Here is an 11,207-nt window from a genome sequence, read left to right as displayed (position 1 = left end):
AGTGTTTACAGCGTTTACAGTGTTTACAGTGTTTATGGTGTTTACAGTGTTTATAGTGTTTACAATGTTTACAGTGTTTACAGTGTTTACAGCGTTTATAGTGTTTACAGTGTTTACAGTGTTTATAGTGTTTACAGCGTTTATAACGTTAAAAGTGTTTACAGTGTTTATAGTGTTTATAGTGTTTATAGTGTTTACTGTTTTTACAGTGTTTATAGTGTTTACAGCATTTGTAGTGTTTACAGCGTTTATAGTGTTTACAGTGTTTATAGTGTTTACAGTGTTTATAGTGTTTACAGCGTTTATAACGTTAAAAGTGTTTACAGTGTTTATAGTGTTTATAGTGTTTACTGTTTTTACAGTGTTTATAGTGTTTACAGCATTTATAGTGTTTACAGCGTTTACAGTGTTTATAGTGTTTATAGTGTTTACAGTGTTTACAGTGTTTACAGTGTTAATAGTGTTTACAGCGTTTATAGTGTTTATAGTGTTTACAGCGTGTATAGCGTTTACAGTTTTTACAGTGTTATTAACGTTTATAGTGTTTATAGTGTTTACCGTGTTTACCGTGTTTATAGTGGTTACAGTGTTTACAGTGTTGACAGTATTTACAGTGTTTATAGTGTTTACAGTGATTACAGCGTTTACAGTGTTTACAGTGTTAATAGCGTTTATAGTGTTTACAGCGTTTATAGTGTTTACAGTGTTTATAGTGTTTACAGCGTTTACAGCGTTTATAGTGTTTACAGCGTTTACAGTGTTTACAGCGTGTATAGTGTTTACAGCGTTTATAGTGTTTACAGTGTTTACAGAGTTTACAGTGTTTATAACGTTTATAGTGTTTATAGTGTTTATAGTGTTTACAGTGTTTATAGTTTTTACAGCGTTTATAGTGTTCATAGTGTTTACAGTGTTTATAGTGTTTACAGCGTTTATAGTGTTTATAGTGTTTACCGTGTTTATAGTGTTTACAGTGTTTATAGTGTTTATAGTGTTTACAGCGTTTATAGTGTTTATAGTGTTTACAGCGTTTATAGTGTTTACAGCGTTTATAGTGTTCATAGTGTTTACAGTGTTTATAGTGTTTACAGCGTTTATAGTGTTTATAGTGTTTGCCGTGTTTACAGTATTTACAGAGTTTACAGTGTTTATATTGTTTACAGCGTTTATAGTGTTTATAGTGTTTACAGTGTTTACAGCGTTTATAGTGTTTACAGCGTTTATAGTGTTTACCGTGTTTATAGTGTTTACAGTGTTTACAGTGTTTATAGTGTTTACAGCGTTTATAGTGTTTACAGTGTTTACAGAGTTTACAGCGTTTATAGTGTTTACAGCGTTTATAGTGTTTACAGTGTTTACAGCGTTTACAGTGTTTACAGCGTTTATAGTATTTACAGCGTTTATAGTGTTTACAGCGTTTAAACACTATAAACACAGTAAACACTGTATAGTGTTTTTAGTGTTTATAGTGTTTACAGCGTTTATAGCGTTTACAGTGTTTACAGTGTTTACAGTGTTTACAGTGTTTACAGCGTTTACAGTGTTTACAACATTTATAGTGTTTACAGCGTTTATAGTGTTTACAGTGATTACAGCGTTTACAGTGTTTACAGTGTTTACAGCGTTTACAGTGTTTACAGCGTTTATAGTGTTTACAGTGTTTATAGCGTTTATAGTGTTTACAGTGTTTACAGCGTTTATAGTGTTTACAGTGTTTATAGCGTTTATAGTGTTTACAGTGTTTACAGTGTTTACAGCGTTTACAGTGTTTACAACATTTATAGTGTTTACAGCGTTTATAGTGTTTACAGTTTTTACAGTGTTTACAGCGTTTATAGTGTTTACAGTGTTTATAGCGTTTATAGTGTTTACAGTGTTTACAGTGTTTCTAATGGATCCAAGCTTCTCATGACAAAACATGGACTATTACACAATGCTGCCATCTGTTGGTGAAATATATCCAGGGCCGTGTGGAACGCCAACAATAAAACACAATAAAATCAACTAAAACGAATAATTTATATTCTTTATTATTGATTAAAAAAAATAAAAAAGTTAAAAATGTGCAATGCTCTGGTTTTAAATCCAGCTAACGTGTTCAGTTTGGAGGAAGGTGTAATTGTTATTTCGTAAATTAGTTTTATGGCTGGATTTTGAGTGACGCTACAACATCAGAAACATAAAAACGTAAAAAGTGATTCAAATTTGACAGGCCTTTTCCATCCACAGTTTAGCTTTAGCTAAGTTAGCTTCACTCCAGTTTAGCTTTAGCCAAGTTAGCTTCACTCCAGTTTAGCTTTAGCCAAGTTAGCTTTACTACAGTTTAGCTTTAGCCAAGTTAGCTTCACTACAGTTTAGCTTTAGCCAAGTTAGCTTCACTACAGTTTAGCTTTAGCTTTAGCTTTAGGTTCTGGTCAGGATGGACTGTAGCCTCCTGCCTGAGGGGAGTGGCCTCCTGCCTGAGGGGAGTGGCCTCCTGCCTGAGGGGAGTGGCCTCCTGCCTGAGGGGAGTGGCTCAAATAGTCCATGTCCAGGGTGAGAAGGGTCGGCTGTGATCCGACCAGCACGTCCCAGAGTCCTGCAGACGTACAGGTCCTGCAGAGATGGAAGTCTGCAGCTGATCACCTTCTCAGCAGAGCTCACAATGTGCTGTAGTCTCTGTTTGTCCCTGGCTGTGGCTCCAGCGTACCACTCGGTGATGGAGGAGGTGATGGAGGAGGCGATGGAGGAGGTGATGGAGGAGGCGATGGAGGAGGTGATGGAGGAGGTGAGGATGGACTGGATGATGGAGGAGGTGATGGAGGAGGTGATGGAGGAGGTGATGGAGGAGGTGATGGAGGAGGTGAGGATGGACTGGATGATGGAGGAGGTGATGGAGGAGGTGATGGAGGAGGTGATGGAGGAGGTGATGGAGGAGGCGATGGAGGAGGTGAGGATGGACTGGATGATGGAGGAGGTGATGGAGGAGGTGATGGAGGAGGTGATGGAGGAGGTGATGGAGGAGGTGAGGATGGACTGGATGATGGAGGAGGTGATGGAGGAGGTGATGGAGGAGGTGATGGAGGAGGTGATGGAGGAGGTGATGGAGGTGGTGATGGAGGTGATGGAGGAGGTGATGGAGGAGGTGATGGAGGAGGCGATGGAGGAGGTGATGGAGGAGGCGATGGAGGAGGTGATGGAGGAGGCGATGGAGGAGGTGATGGAGGAGGTGAGGATGGACTGGATGATGGAGGAGGTGATGGAGGAGGTGATGGAGGAGGTGATGGAGGACGCGATGGAGGAGGCGATGGAGGAGGTGAGGATGGACTGGATGATGGAGGAGGTGATGGAGGAGGTGATGGAGGAGGTGATGGAGGAGGTGATGGAGGTGGTGATGGAGGAGGTGATGGAGGAGGTGATGGAGGAGGTGATGGAGGTGGTGATGGAGGAGGTGATGGAGGAGGTGATGGAGGTGGTGATGGAGGAGGTGATGGAGGAGGCGATGGAGGTGGTGATGGAGGAGGTGATGGAGGAGGCGATGGAGGAGGTGATGGAGGTGGTGATGGAGGAGGTGATGGAGGAGGTGATGGAGGTGGTGATGGAGGAGGTGATGGAGGAGGCGATGGAGGTGGTGATGGAGGAGGTGATGGAGGAGGCGATGGAGGAGGTGATGGAGGTGGTGATGGAGGAGGTGATGGAGGTGGTGATGGAGGAGGTGATGGAGGAGGTGATGGAGGAGGTGATGGAGGTGGTGATGGAGGAGGTGATGGAGGAGGTGATGGAGGAGGTGATGGAGGTGGTGATGGAGGAGGTGATGGAGGAGGTGATGGAGGAGGTGATGGAGGAGGCGATGGAGGTGGTGATGGAGGAGGTGATGGAGGAGGCGATGGAGGAGGTGATGGAGGTGGTGATGGAGGAGGTGATGGAGGAGGTGATGGAGGTGGTGATGGAGGAGGTGATGGAGGAGGCGATGGAGGTGGTGATGGAGGAGGTGATGGAGGAGGCGATGGAGGAGGTGATGGAGGTGGTGATGGAGGAGGTGATGGAGGAGGTGATGGAGGTGGTGATGGAGGAGGTGATGGAGGTGGTGATGGAGGAGGTGATGGAGGAGGCGATGGAGGAGGCGATGGAGGAGGTGATGGAGGAGGTGATGGAGGAGGTGATGGAGGTGGTGATGGAGGAGGTGATGGAGGAGGTGATGGAGGTGGTGATGGAGGAGGTGATGGAGGAGGCGATGGAGGAGGCGATGGAGGAGGCGATGGAGGTGGTGATGGAGGAGGTGATGGAGGTGGTGATGGAGGAGGTGATGGAGGAGGTGATGGAGGTGGTGATGGAGGAGGTGATGGAGGTGGTGATGGAGGAGGTGATGGAGGAGGCGATGGAGGAGGCGATGATGGCCGTGTAGAAGTGCACCATCATGTGTCAGATTGGCTTCTTCAGCTGCTGCAGGACTAAATATGTTCTAAAGAAATGGGAATGAGAAGACAAGCTCGTTTTGACAGATGAAGAATGGGAAAGTGTGCGTTTATTCTAAAGAATAAAGTCTAAAGTGTAAGATGTAAGTGTTACATTACAACTACAGTAGGTGGCGCCAATGTAACACTTGGATAACAACAGCCATAAAACACCAAAGAAGAAGAAGACGCGCTGGAGCTGGAGAAACTTCTATCGTTCACATGAGTCGGTTTCATCTGCTGAACACTGTCGCCCCCTTGAGGCCGTTTGATTTTATGCGTTACAAAAACAAATTGTGATTTTCTGTTTAGTTCTACTTGTGTTCTTTTTATATTAAACTCTCTGTTCTGTTTTATTTCAGGTTTAATTTTCCTATTGGATTGTAGAAAAGGGGTGGGGCTAAATATGTATACATATTTATTTCACTTCCTTTTCAGACACAAGAGGCTGTTGACGTGTAACTTTGTGACAGAAACTAATATAGTTTGTCGTCCGTTTTCTCTCATCTCCGAGTAAAGATATGAATACATGACGGATTAGAATACACAGAGTACACAGAGTACACAGAGTACACAGAATACACAGAGTAAACAGAATACACAGAATACACAGAGTACACAGAATACACAGAGTACACAGAGTACACAGAATACACAGAGTACACAGAGTACACAGAATACACAGAGTACACAGAGTACACAGAATACACAGAGTACACAGAGTACACAGAATACACAGAGTACACAGAGTACACAGAGTACACAGAATACACAGAGTACACAGAATACACAGAGTACACAGAATACACAGAATACACAGAGTACACAGAGTACACAGAATACACAGAGTACACAGAGTACACAGAGTACACAGAATACACAGAGTACACAGAATACACAGAGTACACAGAGTACACAGAATACACAGAGTACACAGAGTACACAGAATACACAGAGTACACAGAATACACAGAATACACAGAGTACACAGAATACACAGAGTACACAGAGTACACAGAGTACACAGAATACACAGAGTACACAGAGTACACAGAATACACAGAGTACACAGAATACACAGAGTACACAGAGTACACAGAATACACAGAGTACACAGAGTACACAGAATACACAGAGTACACAGAGTACACAGAGTACACAGAGTACACAGAATACACAGAATACACAGAGTACACAGAGTACACAGAGTACACAGAATACACAGAGTACACAGAGTACACAGAATACAGAGAGTACACAGAGTACACAGAATACACAGAGTACACAGAATACACGGAGTACACAGAGTACACAGAATACACAGAGTACACAGAATACACAGAATACACAGAGTACACAGAATACACAGAGTACACAGAGTACACAGAATACACAGAGTACACAGAGTACACAGAATACACAGAATACACAGAGTACACAGAATACAAAGTTCTCAAAAACGTAGTGAACATGATTTTCACTGAAGATTCGGCCTGTTTTTCCAGTTTGACCAGTTCATAAAGTAACTTTCACTGGTGGAAGAAGTACTGCAGTTTGGTCCTGAACAGGAGCAAATATTACTCAAGTAAAAGTATTGCAGTACATGTTTAAATGTAACTTTTAGAGCAAAACATCAACGTGTTTCACACAGTTTTTGTGCAGAGAAATGTAGGTAAATGTAGTGAAGTAAAAGTCTAAAGTACTCAGTCTAAAATGTACTTAATGAAATATCTACATATAAATAAAGTAGAAGTAAAGTGCAGATACCTAAAAGTACTTCAGCTGTGTTACTTTCCTTTCCACTGCTTCTTGTGATAGTTTTGTTCTTTTGTGGTTCATTTACGACACATTTGAACACGTTCTAACGCTTTGTTTTGAAGATAATGCTAAAAGTACAGAAGTACATGCAGTACTCCACTTAAACTGTGATGACTGTGTGAACGTTGAACTCACCTTGGATCCAGACTCTGATGACGAGATGAGGAAGCGTCTGGGATCCACCGGAGAAACACTCGTCAATACTTCCAAAATCACCTCGAAAATGAGTAAATACTCTAAGATCTGGAAGTGAACTCACCGAAGAACTCACTAAACATTCAAATATTAAACAATTAAAGTGAAATTATCTTCACATCAGGCTTAACTTTAACATTTAATTGGTTGTTTATATTTTATATTTTAATAAAAGTTTAAATTAGCTGTGAGAAACAAGACTCTCACGAGTTAAAGCGCCCCCTGCAGGTCGGACCACCCATCCAACTAAAATGCACTCAAAGGCGCAATGGACGATTTTTCGGCGATTTGCGAACTCAGGCGGAAGTGCACACGCCACTCCCCCGTGCGCACGCCACTCCCCCGTGCGCACGCCACTCCCCCGTGCGCACGCCACTCCCCCGTGCACACGCCACTCCCCCGTGTGACTGACACAACACACACGCGTTTGTTTATTAGCGCGACGGATCACATCGCATCTCTCGTCTCCCGTAGATTTCTGTCCACTTCTGCATCAGCTCGAACTGTCTTTCTCTGTCTTCATTTTGTCCCGTACACTGAGGGAACTATATTATGATAGATCCATGCGCTTAGACACGCAGAAATGTGGGACGAGCCGCACGCGGCTGCAGGTGAGCGGTAGGTGCGTTTTATGATTGACACGTGGCAGGACAAATCGACAGTTCACGCCACGAGGAAATAAGACTCAGATTTGGTCCATTCAACCTTTAAGACAAATATATTTGGAATTATACTTTTTTTTAATCACAGAATTGCATTTTTTTTTACGTTCATAATTCCACTTCCTGTTTGTAATCGATAACGGCACATTAGGAAATTACCCAGCAAACACTGGGCCAAAACTCATCAAATGTCACTTTTATTTATTTGATGAATGAAAATGTATGAGAGCGACTTTATTTTGTTGAATTAATGTTCAAAGTCAAAAAAGTTGTTTCTTTTGTGTAAATTCGGCATAAACTTTGGAAGGAGTGTCCCTGGTGTGATGTCACTTCCTGTCCCTGGTGTGATGTCACTTCCTGTCATTTTCTACAGATTTTTCAAAGTTTTCTCGACAAATACCTGCTCGATCGGTGTAAAACTATCAGGTATAAATACACCAGATAAAGTCAGAATGTGACCGTCCTGGGCCCTGTGGGCGTAAAGACTTTCCTTCTACAGCATTATGACCCGTTACACCGTCCAGAGAAGAACAATGACTCAGAGCGTCACTCCAAACACCAGAGCCGTGTTTGACTTGAGCATGTTTTATTCACTATTTCCTTGAGACTCGGCAGAAGGTCTTTACAAACGCCGACTCAAATGTCTGTAGAAACTGTACACAAAAACCAAGGCACTATACATCCAGGCCGCTCGGCTCCGGCGTTGCCGCGGTGACCGGAGAGCGAGAGCCACTATACATCCAGGCCGCTCGGCTCCGGCGTCGCCGCGGTGACCGGAGAGCGAGAGCCACTATACATCCAGGCCGCTCGGCTCCGGCGTCGCCGCGGTGACCGGAGAGCAAGAGCGGGCGACAAAAGAACACGACGACAGCCATTTTTTTACAACGTCGCATTGAACCACACGTTAAATTAAAACGAATAACACCCATAAAGAGATATTATGTACAGTCATACGCACAGAAGTCCACGGCATGGCACTCCAAAAGACTCAAGTCCATGTTTTAGGTCTTGTATTATGCAAAGTGGACTTTTCACACGCTTTTAATCAATGTTTTCTCGTGTTTTGATTCGTTCAAACTCTGCCACCTTTTCAAAGAGTTAAAAACGTGGCATATTTTGGACCAAATCATAGTTTATATTGGCTAGATCTTTCAAAACAAGGGATGTTGTTTGTATTAAAACATTAGAAAAACTGCATAGAGATGACAGCCATAATATTGCCTCTCAAAACCGCTTCAGCTGCATCACAGAGGAAGTTTCTCCATTGTTCTCTTCTACATAAATGTTTTGTTTTTAAAGTAATTTGTACTTTTATTTCTTGCACTGTGATTGTGTATTTGAATACTATAATAATATAATAATGTTATTGTTTTTTAAAAGTGGAGATAATTATGCAGGAAAAAGTCAGTTTCTGGCTCGTGATCACGTGCCGGCTTTGATTTTGAACTAATGTTTCACAGTCTGGCATTAAACTCGTCCATCTCCATGGCGACAAGCAGGCCAAGTTACAGGTCAGATCTGTGGAGAGGCGCTCACTGCAAGAACGCCTTTTTCAGCACCAAAAACACCCACGGTTGATAAATGAAATACATATAAATTAAAGCGATAACATTTGTCAGAAATGAAGGATAAATTACTTATACTTTGACATTAACAATAGAATATTTCATGATGTAAAATGTAAAGTGTTGTGAAGTTGTTCAAAAGTCTCACATTGCACAATATCGGACCATTAAAAATGACACAAATAATACGTTTAGTTAAAGTCTCACGCTCTCGTTCATTCGCTCTGCAAAAAATACAACATTTTAAAACCTTAATTTGATCTTGACCGAAAAATTACAGGTAGAAATCGTGGCAAAAAGTGCTTCAAAGATGTTCAGGACAAAGCTGTTGGCATCGTTTAGAAAAATCTGGCACTAAAGTGAAACGATTGCGCCGGAGCAGCAGCAGAAGAAGAAGAACGAAAGAAAGAAAACTCTGCATTTCACTTAAAATACTGATAAAAGGTCGTCATGAACCTGTACAAGAACATTTAAAGGGCTGAAGATGGGATTTCTCCACCAAAAAAAAAAAAAGGTACACGTTACAGTCCGTCGCACAATCAAAGGTCTATACAAAATAGCAGCAAAGACACGAAAAGTCAAAGAAAATACTGTAACGCCGTTTTACCAGGAAGTGACTCAAAAGAAAACACACAAAATGTCAAAAAACCCAGAATTAAACCGTCTTAAAGTCAGAACAATCCCACCGTTTGTTCGCGGAAGACACTGAGCTTCGTGCCAGTTTTTGTTTCCTGTGGATAACTGCTGACAAATCACCCATAAACCTGCGTTTGACCGCGTTAAAAGTGAGGATTAAAGTCACAATTTAAAAACTAAACCAGCTCAAAGGCCGTACATAACGCAAAACTCACGTTTGAGAGCTATAATCCTGCCAGCAACGCCATTTTTAAACACAATTTAAACGGTTTCACGCTGGGTTTGGTATTCAAACCTCCGCAATTAAAATATACACAATTTGACGTCTTGAAAAGAGAAAAAAAAACAAGACTAAAGCGTCCGAACGTAATTAAGAAAGCCCGGATAACGCACAACGCCGGACCGCACTCGATAGAAAAGAGCTTCAAAACAACATTCACTCCCACGTTCAGCCGCTAGGGGGCGCTGTGGCCAAATCCCATCGTTCGCAGAGGCAGGAAGCGTCTCTCCGGTAGCTTCCTCTCTGGTCTCAAAAAAAATAAAATAAAAAGTCCGTCGCGTCTCGTTCGTGTCGACTTTGCTGAACCAACTCTTCGTAAACTCAGAACAGTCCTTTCGCTTTCTTCAGGTTGACTTGTTTCCAGCCGGGCAAACCTTCGTACTCTTCCCTCGACATCTCCAAAGCGCTCTGCGGAAAGAGAAGTCGTAAAGCGCCGAGGAAAAACGGAAGGAACGTTAAGAGAGAAAAGAGAGAAAGAAGTGATTCGTTTTTTTTAAATCATGCCTTCCGCGTCGCGAGCGTTGAAGTGACTCTGTGCAAACGCGACGCAAACGGGGAAAGGACTCGCTCGCGTTGTTCCCGCCGAGTCCAGGAGGTGGTGCTGTTTGTTAGAGGCGGGCGGAGTCTTTCGCTCGCCGCGGCGTTAAAAGCCACGTGTCGACTGGTCCCGAGCTCCGGAGCGGTTCGTCCGGCCCCGCTTCTTCTCAGCGTACATTTTCCGTGGCTAAAGCTAGCTAGCATTTCTTTGACTGCTCTGCAAAGCCTCTACGCCGCGGTCGAACCTCTCTTTATATCAAGCTAATGCTAATGCTAATGTTAGACGCGTTATGACCTGGAAATATTATACCGTATTTTCCGGAGTATAAGTCGCACCAGCCAAAAAATGCATAATAGAGAAGAAAAAAACATATATAAGTCGCACTGGAGTATAAGTATATGAGTATAAATATAAGTATATAAGTATAAGTCGCACCCCGGCCAAAACTATGAAAAAAAATGCGACTTAAAGTCCGGAAAATACGATATTTTGGCTTTTGACAAAGCGAGTGCAGCAATAAACAGGAAACGGCTGTTGCTAACGTGCTTTGCTAGCTCTGTGTTGCTAAGGCTCGACATATACGTTAGCATCGGTGGAAATACGGCGCTTTAGCACGAGATCGAGTCAGAGTTTGGTGAGGAATGATTACTTTGTGTTTCTTTCTGCTTTTTGCCGTATTTAGTCTGCGTTTTCTCTGGTCCAATCATCTGGCTGTGGGCGGAGCCTCTCGTTAGCTTTAGGGCTGAACCGCTCCAAAGTGAACCAGTGGAAACGTGGCTTTAGACTCATGCACACGCCACACGGACAGGAACAGGAAGTGCCTTATTTCATTAGAATAAATAAAAGGGGAAAATGATGTGCAAATGTCTGAAAAGTGTTTCGAAAGTTACAAAAAATATTATGTTTAAATAAACAACAACGGCAACAAATCCACACGAGTTAAAATGACTCATATCACTTATCGTGTTTGAACTTGTTTTATGGCATTTCTGTCTGACAATTAAAACTACAACTCCATTGAACTAAACTGAACTAAACTGAACTAAACTGAACTAAACTGAATAAAACTGAACTAAACTG

General features: G+C 42.5%; 1 protein-coding gene across 5 annotated transcripts in view; it reads right to left on the bottom strand.

Moving 5' to 3' along the window:
• Positions 1-7,677: 7,677 nt before the first annotated feature.
• svilb (supervillin b) overlaps positions 7,678-11,207 on the bottom strand; it is an 84,501-nt gene continuing 80,971 nt past the window's right edge. For all 5 annotated transcript variants that reach the window (XM_072440623.1, XM_072440621.1, XM_072440622.1 and 2 more), the window contains one exon: positions 7,678-9,997. Coding sequence is in view for 4 of the 5 variants with exons in the window: in XM_072440621.1 (XP_072296722.1) it covers positions 9,911-9,997 (87 nt within the window). In the remaining variant the exon portion in view is untranslated. The remainder of the gene's footprint in view (positions 9,998-11,207) is intronic.

The sequence above is a fragment of the Eucyclogobius newberryi genome, unplaced genomic scaffold, assembly GCF_026437365.1.
Source record: "Eucyclogobius newberryi isolate DKJ021-1_F unplaced genomic scaffold, fEucNew1.0.hap1 SCAF_12, whole genome shotgun sequence".
NCBI lineage: Eukaryota > Metazoa > Chordata > Actinopteri > Gobiiformes > Gobiidae > Eucyclogobius > Eucyclogobius newberryi.
The sequence above is the reverse complement of the archived record's forward strand: the minus strand, read 5'-3'. Positions and strand labels throughout refer to the sequence as shown.